Source organism: Cotesia typhae, unplaced genomic scaffold (genome assembly GCF_013202065.1).
Source record: "Cotesia typhae breed Kobodo isofemale line unplaced genomic scaffold, CoteBio_Ctyphae contig_4, whole genome shotgun sequence".
Lineage (NCBI taxonomy): Eukaryota > Metazoa > Arthropoda > Insecta > Hymenoptera > Braconidae > Cotesia > Cotesia typhae.
Genome location: NW_027423748.1, coordinates 5,244,731 through 5,260,401, shown reverse-complemented (window position 1 = coordinate 5,260,401; position 15,671 = coordinate 5,244,731). Strand labels below are relative to the sequence as shown.

The window sequence follows — 15,671 nt, the reverse complement described above, 5'->3', positions numbered from 1 at the left end:
TTAAATGCCAAGGCAACAGCCAAATGGCAAGAATACAAAAAAAAGAGTAATATAAAGTACATGTAAGAGTATAAACAGGTCTCATAGACATATTAAACAATATTAAATTAAAAATGAGATTAATATAACAGTGTAAACAGAATTTGAGAAAAAGTAATCAGCTATTGACAAACAATGAAAAAGAAATGACGTATGAGTCAGCAAAAAATTTTAAATAAAAATAAAAATAACTGCCAAAACGAAGTTCAGATTTGGTATTCGGATCACTACACAATACACCAATTTTAGCAACTTTAAATTTCCTCAGTAGTACCAGGTATCAGGTTCTCCTTAGGCTCAAGGTCATGGAAAAATTGATAAGCCTTTGTCTTGAAGGTGTCGATACTAAGTGCATTGATGACATCAGGTGGTAATTCATGCCAAAGACGAATTGACGAAATTACGAATGAATGTTCATAAGAATTAGTTGAAAAATTGGGAATTTTAAATGTGATGTTATTGTTTCTGGCAGCCACTCTCTCGAATTACGATATCTTTTAAACGAGTTTTTTAATATTGATGCAGCTGCAGTATTCGATGCAGTTATTTAGCACTAAAATTTTGTACCTCGTAAAAATTTAATCTCAATTTTAGAAAATTTGAGCCCCAACAACTTTTTGAATTATCAAAAATTTATGATTTCCATTATGACGAGTGAAAAATAATTCTACGATAAAAACGATAACTAGTAAATGTTAATTCCAATCTCGACGGGAGTACTCGATTATCGTTTGAACCCTCATCAGCGAATACCGTGACAGGTATGAATTTATGTACATGAATCTATCAATTATTTGTGATGAAATAGTTTGCTATTATTATCATCGTAAAAACTGTCTACTTCGTCATGTTTTAGAAGGAATTTTTTTTAAATTTTATTATTTCTGAAATACATGAAACAATTTGTAATATCAAATATGCTAAGCATTTATTAAGTACAAGTGTATTCAATGGTGTGAAATGACAAAATTATTTATGTAAGTAACAATTGAAGTATAAGATGGATCGAAAAGATATGTATCAGTTTAGAAGGATACAGGTTTAAATGGAAACAAGGAACTGTCTTGTTAAAATTTGAATATGATTGATTGAGTGTAAGCCTGGACTCGACGTGAATGGCGAAATATTTGCTGTGTGAAAATGGTTTTAAACTATAGCTTATAAGCTGCTCCAGTAGACTGTTGGGATCTGAAGAACCTGTTCAACTATAATAAAACAGTCCATGCTGGTGACATTGATGAGCTTGAAAACGTGCTGTTCCAACACTGCTCTACAGAAGAGTCAAGACGCAGAAGAGAGTGTATAAAACTTGTAAAGCAAAACTACAAGATGACGGTAGTAGGAACTGTAATTTTGACACCTAACTTTTCCTCATTTTTTTTTTGCTTCTTTAACCACTAAAAATTGTTGTTTCAGTGCTAGACTTTTTTTATATCCATCGTATGAATGAAGTAGCTGACAGTCAAAGAGGAAACAGGAACTTGAAAAAAAAAAAAAAAAATTTCGACTAGTTGCGAATACTGAATTAACCAAGTTGACTTTAAGCACTAGAACATCTTATTTCTGTAAAAGATAAATTGAATCACCAGTAAGAGAAATCTACAGCTCAATATATATATATATATATATATATATATATATATATATATATATATATTAGGGTGATTCAAAAAAAAAGAATATTTTTTTTTTCGTTTGGTACTCTGAAAAATAGGTTCCTAGACACCTCTAAGAAAGCCTCTCCAAGCATGAGTTCTTAATTGTAACGGGAAGGTCCTCCTTCTTACAGTTTTCTATTTTTCTTATTATCAGATAGAAAAATTTATATCTCGCTTCCAACTACTTGAAAAAATATCTTGTTCCTTAGATTTTGTAGGAAATTGAATGCTCTACAAAAAGGTCTCTTACGATTTTTTCGTAAACCCAACCGTTTAAAAGATATTAACGGTTAAAGTTTGATTATTTTTGGGAAAATTTGTTATTTCTTATGAATTTTATAACTCAATGAAAAAAAATCATTATGAATGATGAAACTCATAGTTTTGTAGGAAATTTACTGCTCTATAAAAATGGTCTCTTATGATTTTTCGATCAAGTTGAGCGTTTACGAGATATTCATCGTCAAACATCAATGCATATCAATTTTTCTAGTTTTTGATCAATAATTCGAAAAATTTCAATTTATTCTGTGAGTTTCAAGGAAATTTGCAAAATCTGCACCAGGACGTTTGAAAAAAATTTCTTCTTGAGGCATTTCTCCAAGGAAAATCAACGACAATTCCAACAATTCTTTATAGTCATCTCGGGGTTGTAGTAACTATCAAAAACAATTAAAATTTTGTCAGAAACAAGAAAATTTTTTTTCTTAAAATCGCAGTTAAATCATACCTGTAAGAATTGTGCAATTAAACTAGATATTTCATTTTTTTTATCCAAAATGATATCAGCAACAACAGTATCTTCAATTCCAGATTTATAATTAGTTTTATTTATTTCATCCCATGATTTTTAAATCTTCCGAACATTGGTACGTTTGGCCCAGATGACACAGGCCAATATACTTCAAATGCACTTCTCAATATGATCTCAAAAATGTGGTGACGACATGGTAACCATATTAACTCTCTTCCCAAAGTCTTTTCAATTGCCTTACATGTACCGTTATGAATTCCTGTATAAAGAAAATAGATAACTATCGTTAAATTTAATATTTTCAACAAATTGTAGATTATATTTAAAATCCAAATGAGTAAATAATTCTCAATAATTTCAAAAGTGAAATTCAGTAAGCAATAAAAATTAAACTAGAACGTTAATAATTAAATATTTTTTAGATTAAATTATCATTGATAAGTTACCTGTATTAACTGCCGTCGTGTCAAAACACATCGCCTTAACATAATTAGTAATACCCCATTCACTCAATGTCGATAAAATGGCTGATGTTTGATTGTCTGCCGTCCCAGAATTCATTTTTGGAACCCCAAGTAATTGTTCGGTACCAAATGCAGTTAAAATAACTGGTAGCCGTTCCACAGATTTTGATCCAACAAGGTCATTCAGCATTTTTCCGTCCCAATGCATAACGTATTTATCGTGTGTCTTAAAGTTGTCATTAAGTCCTTTAGCAATGTCTTCTCTTTGAAGCATACGAGCTCGTTGAATTGAACTATAACTGAGCGTTGTATCTTCAATTTTAATACCTACTGCTAGTAAAACCGGAGCAATAATAAACATCGCATTTCTACTGCTGACATTAGCTCGGTCGAGTCCAAAAATGACTTCAGGAGTTAAGACATCAAGTTTTGCTCGTTTTGTCGGAATTGGAGGTTCATACTCTGAATCAGATCCAAAATTTGTAACTCCACTTAATGTATACGTAGAGAACGACTCTGATTTTTCACTTGGAACAATCGCATGACTGGTAGACGGTTGATCTAAGTCTGGAATAAGATCTGTTTTATAAATTAAACGAAGAAAATGTATAGAATTTATTCATTTTGATGACAAATAATTAAGAAAGGACTCCAAAAATTGTCTAGTCAAATGTCATCTAGTCATCTATGAAAAGTTACACTACTACCTGACTTTATAATAATTAAATATCTCAGATACTTACTACTCTCATCTATTCCCATCATAGTTGTGGTTAAGTTTGATACAGGTACATTATTAGAAAGAATCTCTTTATGGGTACCGAATTTTTGATCCAAATACAACTTTCTAATATTATCATCAAGCACTTTTAAGGATTTTTCGCTCACAATGTCGAATAATTGTTCAAGATCAGTCTGAAATTTCATTTCCTTTTGGTTTTGCGCTGAATTCTTTTTATCGAAATTTTTTTGTAATTTTAACCATTGACTGTGATAGCGAAGAAATTTTTTGACTGCATTAGGAGCTCCACTAGTTGGAATCTGATTTTTCTCCACAGTTCAATAACTTGGTCAACTGAATTTTTAGCACTTTGTTTGATTGAATACTTTAAAATTTTAAGTTGGTAGAAAAACACACGCATAACCTCTTTCACTTTTGGTAACTTACGTTCCGAAATTCTTTGTAGAGGTATTCCGATAAAACGTATTTCTTTATTCATTGTAGGTTAATTGATGATAAATAAATTTATGTGATGATTATAAGACTTATTTAAAATGAATTATTTTATTACGTATTCAAGATGATCAGTTTTAGGAACACTGAAAATACGGTATTAAATGGGTAGATACTGAAGATAGTTGAGAGTAAAAAACATAGATGGCGTTAGTTTCAGAAGACAAACAGAAGAAGAAATGGAATTCAAAACAAAAATCCCCTCGAACGAAAATTTTATGTATATTTTGTGAAAAACAATTTAAAAATACGCACTGAACAAATTTCATAATAATAAATGACAACGCGATTAAGATTTTAAATTATTAAAGATAAAATAAAAAAAAATATTATTAGAGAATAAAAACTTTCAAATGAATTTTTGAACAGAAAACATCTATAGGAGTTGCTTTTATAATAAAAACTCAAATTTGTCTAAATTTCCTTGAAACTCACAGAATAAATTGAAATTTTTCGAATTATTGATCAAAAACTAGAAAAATTGATATGCATTGATGTTTGACGATGAATATCTCGTAAACGCTCAACTTGATCGAAAAATCATAAGAGACCATTTTTATAGAGCAGTAAATTTCCTACAAAACTATGAGTTTCATCATTCATAATGATTTTTTTCATTGAGTTATAAAATTCATAAGAAATAACAAATTTTCCCAAAAATAATCAAACTGTAACCGTTAATATCTTTTAAACGGTTGGGTTTACGAAAAAAATCGTAAGAGACCTTTTTGTAGAGCATTCAATTTCCTACAAAATCTAAGGAACAAGATATTTTTTCAAGTAGTTGGAAGCGAGATATAAATTTTTCTATCTGATAATAAGAAAAAATAGAAAACTGTAAGAAGGAGGACCTTCCCGTTACAATTAAGAACTCATGCTTGGAGAGGCTTTCTTAGAGGTGTCTAGGAACCTATTTTTCAGAGTACCAAACGAAAAAAAAAATATTCTTTTTTTTTGAATCACCCTAATATATATATATATATATATATATATATATATATATATATATAACTGACTGATGTAATTGAATATGAAAAGGGATGAGCAGCTGTAAGTCCCACTTTTGTAAGTCTTTTTTGAATGAAATAGGAGAATCAAGTAAAAGAAATATTGACGTTATTCACATCCTCGATGTGGCTTTACTTTATCTTTTTTGCTAGCTCAACGGAAACACAATTATAGGAGACTTTTTTATCCTACACACACGAACGCATACTTACCGTGAACTAACCGGGATCATCCTTTCTGTATAAGCTTTCCATCGGGCGTTGATACCATACTGACAAAGTCTTTCATCATCACATTTCTTATTTAAATAATAAGATTCGTGAAATATTTTGTACCTTTGATTATTTGCCATTTTTATTCACAGACTAAAGAAAAGAATAAGGCAAATATCTTTTGTTATACAACCATCTGGCGAGCTTTCAATGCAATTTTTTACACCTTAGATTCTATTTTAGATTGGGTAATTTTATTATCCATTTCATCTATTTTAATTGGCAAAGTAAATAGGCTTGAAAATCTCTCCTAAAATTTAAAGCTGTTGAGTAAATTTCAAGAGAAGATTTTTATTTTTTTGATATTGAAGCCATTATCTCATATATGTGAATATATGAGAAATATCTATTTTTTCACTTGGATATTAGTTTTTTCAGTACGCATTTCTGATCAATTAAAATCTTCATTTATGAAAATGTCTTATTATATTAATTAAATAACAAGTTACTGGGCTCATGATAAAATTATAAAATAACAACTGTAAATACAAAAATGATATATATGATTACTGTATTCGTATGCAAATATGGAAATATATTGTTTCATTGTAAATAGAGTGTATTATTTTTTTACTTCTTTATTAAAACAGACATTTGTATTATTTCAAAAACATACATTGTTTTTTTAAAAGCATAAAAACAACAAGCTGCATTTTTATTTTAAGGTCATTCTGATGTTTGTAGAAGTTCATCAGGCATTGTTATTATCATTATTATTAATTAAAAGTTTACGTTCGGAGAATAATAATTTATCAACTTTTTCGATCTAAATAAGTCAAGAATGGCATTTCAATGAAAAACTTTTTTTTTTTTAAGATATTTGCACAACTATCGGCTGTTAAAATATGGAGTTTTTTAAACGATAACCTTAAAAATGATTCTATCCAAGTTTTTTAGGATCCCATTACTCGTATGAATTACCAACACAAACCTTAATCATATGCAGTAATATTATAATTATAATATTTAATTACAAGTAGCAATATTATAACCATAATAGCTTTCCATAAGGAATGGTTTAATTCGTTTTACTGAGATACATTCGATAATATTTAAATTTAATATAATCTCGATGGGCCATTCCATGTCAAATCGACCAATAGTTGGAATCGACCCCTTTCGATTTGGACAAATTTTGGTCAGAAGTTTTCTTTTATCATGTAACAAAGTTCAGCCAAAGGAAAAAAAATAAAAATTTTTTTTCAAAAGATATGCAAATTCAAAATTTCGTTTGAATTTTGTTCTAAAGGGGACACTTAGTGCTATTGAAAAAAAAATTTTTTGAAAAATGCGTAATTAGTCAAATTGTGAATTTTTGAAAATCGTCAAAAATGACGATTAACATCAAAATTTGGCTCAATTTTTTTTGTATAACACTTTGACCTAATCTTAATAGATCGTGAAATTTTTAGTACTAATTTATGTGAATTTTCATCGATCAATATTCTTGATAAATAAGAAATATTTCAGTGATATGTATACATAATTTTGATCTGATATAACTACCTGTGATGAAAATTTTAAAACTCGAATGAAACTATAAAACTATCGATTATTAGTTTTGTTGTTATATAATTATCATAGAGGTGATTAAAGTCTGTATAAAAAAAAGTTCGGTTCATAATAAATAAATATAAATTTCATGATGCGTTTAGCATGAATTCATATTGATTTTCATGATGAATTACGGGATGATTTTTAGCTAAATTTCACGATAAACTTTTAACTCGTTAATTATGAAACCTATTTTTTATAATGAATGAAAAAAGTTATTCAAGTCAAAAGCAGTGATATTTTTTTAAATTGACGCTTAATCAAGAGTCATAATTCTATAACTCTTATTTCAATAAATTCATTGGAATAAAGCAGAGAAGATTTTTAGATTTTTTTTCTCGGTATATTTTTTTTACTACGATAAATTACGTGCTTTATTACAGTTAAACGTATTCGATTTAACAGTTGCAAAATTAATTTTAGAAGAAAAAAAATCATATAAATATAATATGATAAAGTAATGAACATTTTTTTCTAGTGTATATTAAAAAATAAATTTGAGCACCCGTACAATTTTAAAGGAAGATTTATTCGGCATTGGTGCCCGCATCATTCGCACAAAGAATAAATCGTCTGGAAAATTCACCTCGTTAGGAGTTTTTATTGAAACATGAAACTCAAAGTGAGAATTTATTGAAAAAATAAGACATTCTGTTTACCAAGTTATTTTAAATATTACAAATGACATTTAAGAACTCAAAAAAAATTGTAAAATTGTGTTCGATTAATTATACTGTCAAATATTGATTTATTTCTTGCAGCAAACGTGAAAGGAATGCAAAAGTATGGAAGTAAGAGTTGACTTGTGGAAGAAGGTGATCCTGTTGCACAAGACGAAGAAGAAAAGTACTATGGTAGGGTCGGGAGCGTTGAAAAGGCGGTACTGTGAAATAAGAAGAAGCGGTTCGAGTGATGTATATTCTCCCCAAGTTCTAGCAACCCTTAACCCCTGTCTCGTACCTCCCCTTCACTATTTCCTTCCTTTCTCTAACAGTTGCGTCCTCGTTTGCGCACTTGCCGTTTTTGTTCGCACAAGAGTTAATCCTCGTACTAGCAAGTTTTCCTGAAAACTGGCTGAAACTCTAGCAGTTTCGTCTAAGACTCTGCACCAATACTACCTTCGCCACTAACAGGAAGGGGAAGAAGTATATATGAATCGAGTAAGTGAAAGAAAAAGACAGCGAAATGATACAGAGAAGGAGTGAATAAGAAAGGAAGGAAGATTGTAGAATCGTGAAAGAAACGGTAGCGGAATCCTGCCGCTTGGGAGTAATAAGTGAAAGAGGCGAAAGGAAAATAAACTACATCACATAATGCAAGTCAGTGGTAAGCGAAGTTGGCCGAAGAATCGTGTTGAACTTGGATCTAGCTTAATTAAACTTATATTTCAATTCGTATGAACAGAGACTGTAAACCATGAAGCATTTGCCGATTTAATTGGAAACCATTATTGAATATAAAAAATATGTAGTAAGCTATACTCACATTGAACATCTAGTAGAATACTGGCATTCATGGGTACATTGAGTGTGACGTGTCGAGCAGTACAGATGATGGTGGCATTGTGATGTCCACGTTGAACTTTGAGATGTGCTCCACTGTGACCAGCACGAGTGGACGGTACTACTGTCAGGTTGTCTGGTGGTTGCTCAGGACCTTCCGATGTGGTTTGTGACAGAGTCATTCCCCAAGACAGCACCGAAGGAGGATTGCCTCCCTCAGCAGCACATTCCAAAGTGAGTTCCGAGCCTTCCTTCACTGGTACGAACTGATTTCCCGGGTCCAAGCGTCGACCATCTATCAGCAGATAAGTCCCTCGAGGCGCCTCTGAAATACGACCGGTCGTAAAGCGTTGAGAATTTGTGGCATTTCTCCCCCATAAAACTGTCCCACAGGCATTTTCACTAGTAACGAACACTCTGAGAGTCAATTGGATCATTTAATGTTATCAATAAATTATAGACCCTAATATACTAGTGGCCTTGTCTAGTGTAAGATTAACAATCAATTTTACTTTTATACATAACATTAAAATGAAAAACTACTTAATTTAAGAAAAATTGTATTATTGCTTCGATATATTTTATCCTTAATTCAAGATTCATTCGTAAATTAAAAAAAAAAAAAAAATAAAACTTGAGAGTGAAAAAAAGGTTCTTTGTTCAAGAATTTTACGAATTCAACAAAGGACTTTAATATTTTCGAATAGGATAATGTATATTTCACTCAAGAATTCCTTTTTCGTGGCTTAAAATAGGCGGCACTATTGATTCAAAATATTACGGAGCTGTTTTAAGAATACTAGCGATGCTCGGATTTGTGTTATTTTCAATATTGTAAAAAATCTTTAGTCTTCAATACAATTCAAAATGGGTTGAAAAATAATTTTTCTTTTTTATTGTTCAGAATGAGAAAACTTGTTCTTAAACCAATAATAGGAAATTATTGAAGAAAAACGAAATTATTTTTCGGTGAAGAAAATTTTATATTTCAATGAAGAATTTGACCATGGTGCCATAACAACTTAACTGAAAATATTTCAACTACATCCATGTGAAAGATCAAAAAAAATTTTTTCTACAAAAAAAACGTTTTAGGCATGTGAAATTATTATAGAGATATTCAATTTCTGTAAAATGCATCTGAAAGCTGAAAAATTAAGCTTCAATTTATATGTCTACATGTTCTTCTAAATCGAAAAATATCCATCTCAGGATCATTTTTAAGAAATTTTACTTTTGCAGTTGTGTTTTATCCATAGATATAAAATAAAATGAAATCTACTTCCATTTCGGAAGCCGAATAGCCTTTTTTTTTACATATGTATCTGTTTTATTTACGGTAACCTGCAAAATAGGTTGTAAATCTCAACATATAATTGATATCATCACAAAAATTCAACAGTATCATCTTAAAAAACTATACTCGAGAGCGAACGAAAATCGATTTTTTGAGAATTCTAAACCATTGAGTTTCCCTTAAGGTTCAACCCATTAAGTTAAAAAATGAGTTTTAATACAAGAAATTTGTTAATTAAGACAATCGGTTCTCTTCAAGATAATTTTTTGGATCAAAAATATATCTCTTAGGTCAAGTAGTTTTTTTTTTTTTTTTTTTCAGTGTAGTTCCTATCGACTTGTGTGTAACTCTTACGAGTAAATTATCGAAAAAAAGTTCATTGCATTTAGTACATTTTAGTATGGTTATTTGGTTATAAGCTTGTAATCCATAAACGTTTGTCTGGAAATAAATATAATTAAAAAAAAAAAAAAAAACGCAGGAGTAAACTATAAAATATAATGTTGCTAAGGAGAAAAAGTTACGAGCTTAGGATGAGTCTGCACGAGTATACAGCAGGTGTTAATACCAACACACATAGTGTCATTGTGCTACAAATAAGGCTTTGGCTACCTCTTGGAAATCCATTTGGCACACGTGCTACATCGTATCATGGAACTAGAGTGCCTTTCCACGTTTACTAAACTTTTTCTCATCATTTCTGAACTGTGGATACTTTACAAAATTTTAACAATACTTTAGCAAATTTAAAAAAAATTCTCAAATCAAATTAACATCCTCTTTAACCTCTTCGATTAAATTTCCGAAAATGTATTATGAAATTACTATGTAAGGTGTTTTAATACTTTTTATGTCTATTTATATTTAACATATTGTATTTTTGCGTTGTAGAAAACAGAGCTCTTATTGCTCGCGAAATTGGTTTGTTGTGAAAATACAGAATGAATAAAATGGAACAAAACAAACAAAAATAAAGATATTAAGAGGTAAAATTCATATATGCAGAAGTCTCGCGACGAGTAAAGCAACATAGTGGACCCGCAAATATGTATAAGTGGCAATATGTGCAACCGCGCTATCTTTCCTTGGGCTATTCTATAACTACAGGGGGGCGAATGTTAAATATTCAAGAGTTAGATTAAACACCGAGCTTCTCGACTTGCGAAAAGGTGTGCACTAAATAGTAAAACGAAATGTTTTTACTTAATTCGTTTATTTATTTTTATTTTAATTTAGCGTAGTTTTTCTCGGAGCTTTACGATGAACAAAAAACTAAATAGTAGCTAGCTACCAGTGATAAATGTTGAAAGAACAATTGATATTAACTGAACAAAAAAAAAGTAAAAGTAACCAATTTATTATGAAAATAGATGTGAAAGCTGTGAATATTATTCAGATGCTATAAAAGTATAATTGTATCTATATCGATTTAGCAATTAGAAGCAGCTGTTGTCCTTGAATGAAGAACTCTCCGGTCAACTGAGAAATCATGAAGAGAAAGCCTTTTATCGGTTTCAACTCGAGCGTAAAGGTTTCTTTCATTTCCTTCGGGAGCGTATTTCACAAACTGTGAATTATATTTTTCTCCAACTTCGCTGGAGAATAAAAAGATAAGTTCAAATAAAAATAAATTCAATAAAATAAATAAACACGTTCAGAATCTGTGAAATTTCCAGATGTTTTAAAAAAGTATTAATATAACCATTGAAAGACTGCCGTAAAATATTATGAAATAATAATCACAGTCGTACTATTTCAATTTGTAAATATTAATAAAAAAAAAAGTCAATAAATAATAGAAATTATTGAAATAAAGTCTTTAAAATAAGTAATTCAATATAACAATTTCTCCAATATTTTACAATGGACCATGGATTTTCCAATAATAATTTAGATTCGTGTACCAATAAGAAAATGAGATTCTCTGCTTCTATTGGTATCTCGCATACTCTGGTCGTTCCCACGCATGACCGGGTTCAATCAACTTTATCCAAAGATGCCGTATTTGGTTCGTAAAGATTACTTATCTACTTCATCTCGTTTACTTTTTTTTTATAGGTATTTTCATTACCCAAATCAACAAATTTGTTCTGCAAGAATAAATTTATTCATTTCCTCCTGATGAAACGTTTATTTACTATTATGGTATCGTCCAAGTTTACTCATAATTTTAAAGAATCTTTTATTCTAAAATTTTTTTTTGACACACCAAGAGCCAAGATATTCCAGTTACAAAAATCAACAAATACAGCTTGTCGATAAATTTTAATTCAACCAGGACTTGAAGCTGTTATTGTATTGAATTTATTATTAATATGTTATTGACCATCTCATTTGTTGATTTATTAAATTGACATAATAATAGTATACACAATCGAGTCTCGTTATGAGTCATATTAGTGTCTCTCTCATACTAACGCGATTCTGGTTAAAAAAAAAAAAGAATACAAATCGGACTCATAACGAGACTCGACTGTACACGGAAAAAAATCAGTTGCAACAATATGATACAGTCCAAAGGCAAATAAGCAGTAAGATAAAATCATGTTGCAGCAACCCTGGTTATTGTGTTGCAGTTACAGGAAAATCAAGTGACAGCAAAAAAATTTTATAATGTTGCAGCTACAAGAAAGTCTTGTGGCAGACAGGTTAGTACACAGTAAAAAATTTTGCGTCATTGCGTCAAAAAATTATCTTAAAAATTTTTATGTTTAATATTTAACACTTTTATGTGTAAATTTAATATTTATTGTATTAAATTAACGTAAAAAAGTGTTGAACATTTAACATAAAAATTTTTTGAAATAATAGATATAATAGAAATTGAAAAAAATTAATTTTTTCTGCAGTATTATACTTTTAGAACTTAATTACGTGGATTCTCGATAAAAAATTTCAACTCGAACTTCAACCTGAGTTTGTCCAGTTGTTGCAACATAATAATCATAGTTCTGCAACTTTTTTCCGTGCAGCGTTGATAAGCATTAATACTCAAGCCGAAAATCACAAAAATTTGGTACGTTTTTGGTTATGGCTGTTTCTCAATAAAAAAAATGATTTTCTTCGCTTTTTTTTTTCTTCATTGTTTTCTAATATTTTATTAGCGAGTAAAAATGAAATTATTATCGAATATCAATAATACAACCCTAAACCGACAACTAACTAATAAATATTTACATAAAGTTTAATTTATAGAAGAACATAAATTAGTTAATCACGTAATGCTACAGCATGTACTGTATCATTACATCTATTGATTAAGTAAGTGGATGGTTAGTAAGTGAATGCGTGTTCGTTGCCAATTATGGTATTTTTTTTTTGTACTTAAATGCGTAGTCGAGAGGAAATTTTTATCCTCTTCGAAGCTTTAGAAAGAAATTGCTACCATAGATGGATTGTTTAAGATTAAAATAAAAAAAATTTTTTTCCAAGTTAACAATTTCTTTTGGAGTTAAATACGCCTTTATGGCATCTGTAACGTGTCATGGTATTTTATGCCATAATTGATTAATTTTCTTTGAAAATATCCAAAAATTCGAGAAATATAGTCCAATAAAGGTCTTTTCGTTTTTAATAATAAATCTTTAACTACTCGAAATATGATTATTTTAACGAATATCGATGATAATACAAATTATACGGTATTTTTTTCGGATTATATCCAGTGTAATCAGAGATTACACTGAGTATAATACAAAAATAATTTTGTATAATCTGGAATATATTTAACATTATCTGAAATTTTTTTTTCACTACAGATATCACTGAGTATAATATGCGAGGATATGCAATGTCATTTGTTCTTTCCGTGTAGATAATATCTTAAGTGGTTGACATATATCTTGAAGACTAACTACTAGTTGACCAAAGTGGTGAAATAATGAAGTAGTGACTGAGAACAGGTATATGGTCAGCCTCCCTTGCTTTGGCTGATGAGTATACTTGAGCGATAGTTTCGTGAAGCCAGAAGAGGTCTCAGCTCGAATGACAGGCATCCGAGGAACGACCGTTCAGGGTCATTGATTAACCACTCTGTATTGAGAATTGCTCTCAAGAGGCAATTACATTAATCAAAATTATATTCCTATTTATATAACTTCACTGAGCTGTCAGAATTTGTTTAAAACGATAAATCTCAGTTAAGTCAAGGAACAGATCCATATAGATACCAACGCTCTCTTGGCGAAAAGTAATACACTTTGCGCTTCACGCAGAAAAAGTCAACGCTCAATGGCGGAAAATTAAGAAAACAAACATTTTTTCAAAGATTTCTCTTATAAAGACTTCAAGGGTATTACAAATTGTAAACTAAAAATAAGAAGTTAGATATATTTAAAAGAAAAGCAAAAAATTTTGAATTTTAGCAGACTTCACACATTCTAAACAAAAATCGCAAAAATAAAAAAAATGATTATCATTATTATTATGTTGTTCTTATAATTTGAAATTTACTATTTCGAGATCGAAAATGCCTGATTTCTATCTTGATTCTACATTGTAGATGTGATTGCTTGATGATATATGATACGGATTCGATCTACCCAAGCATGACACACTTCAATTAATTAGGGGAGGAAGTCTCGCTAATCAATGGATTGTTGGTGGCTAGTGATCAACGTACGACAATAATTGCTGTTCATACTAGGGGAACTTAGAGGCACTAATTCACGTTACCAGGGGGTAATGTTGCCTCACTGGCACGGAAAGGTGATTGCGTTAGCACCCCTGAAATCATCGTCTAGATTACACTTGTGATTTTGACATTATTACCTCTCTCATACTTTACATTATTATTATTACCATATATTTACCTATCTATACTAATAAGTGATAAGACGTTTTTTTGTTCGCTCCAACTTTAAGAACTGCAAAACAGAGAAAAATGAAACTTATTTTATAATGTGCTGTTGATTACTCATCTGAAACCTTTTTTTTTTTTATGTTTGAAGAATAACAAATTTTGATTACAAACTCATTTCATTCGGTTGTCATTTATTTACATGATATATTATGATTCTATCGTTTATATTTAAAAATGCAATTCCATAACACGCCCAGCACAGTAAGCTGGAAGTAGACATTTTTCAACGTCACTATCATTTTTCACTTTGTTTGATTGGACGGAAGAAAAGATCTTGTTTTCAGTTATTTTTAAGAATTAAAAAAATTATCTCTAGTCACTTCAAGTTTTGACTAAGTTTTTTAATTTCTTTTTATAATTACGAACTACTTTCTACGAATATTAAAAGCTTTCTGATTTTGTGGTGTATTTTTCGTTTTGTTGGGTATTTAATCATTCGAAATATTAAAATGCCACACACGTTGTTTCACGTTTACTAAAAGTTTCAATTTTTTTCTTTACTTCTCGGTAATGGTTCCTTCCGGTTTTTTTAAGTAAAAAAAAATTTTTGTTTCTAACAATAAACAACTTATATAACTGCGACATTTATATGTAACCGTTGATCTATTGAAAATTTTTTTCTTTTTTATTATACTTCGAATTATTTTAATGACAAAATTTTACAAAAATGATTTATTCAATAGAAATGCATTAAAAAATAATAGAAGTAAATTAAATAATACTCAACAAATTTATGGTTAGGAAACTGAATAGCTAACATTTAAATACTAATGAATCTCAGTGGATGTAAAAAAAAATAGAGAGACTTTCCAACAAGAGTACCACTTTAGAATGGTAATTGTGTACGTGCCAAAGTGAAAAGTTCAATGTTAAACTCTTTGTTGTTTTTCTCAAGACAACATGCCAAAACTTATGTTCGACATTAAAATACTATCACATCAGGGAGCCACAAATATATAGGGGTACTTTTTTTGAAAGCGACTTCTTTATCTAAGTTTTTAATTTATTTTATTTTAGAATCTTTAAAT

General features: G+C 29.8%; 2 protein-coding genes across 5 annotated transcripts in view; both read right to left on the bottom strand.

Moving 5' to 3' along the window:
- Tei (irregular chiasm C-roughest protein teiresias) overlaps nt 1-15,671 on the bottom strand; it is a 166,228-nt gene that overhangs the window by 56,021 nt on the left and 94,536 nt on the right. For all 4 annotated transcript variants that reach the window (XR_012479155.1, XM_074242514.1, XM_074242512.1 and 1 more), the window contains exon 5: nt 8,469-8,810. Coding sequence is in view for 3 of the 4 variants with exons in the window: in XM_074242514.1 (XP_074098615.1) it covers nt 8,469-8,810 (342 nt within the window). In the remaining variant the exon portion in view is untranslated. The remainder of the gene's footprint in view (nt 1-8,468; nt 8,811-15,671) is intronic.
- Nucleotides 2,050-4,424, bottom strand: LOC141527301 (uncharacterized). The gene is made up of 3 exons (XM_074242709.1): nt 3,659-4,424; nt 2,898-3,494; nt 2,050-2,710 (listed from the first exon to the last, which is right to left on the bottom strand). Exons 1-3 carry the CDS (start codon nt 3,840-3,842, stop codon nt 2,529-2,531), a joined length of 963 nt encoding a protein of 320 aa, XP_074098810.1. The 5' UTR covers nt 3,843-4,424; the 3' UTR covers nt 2,050-2,528.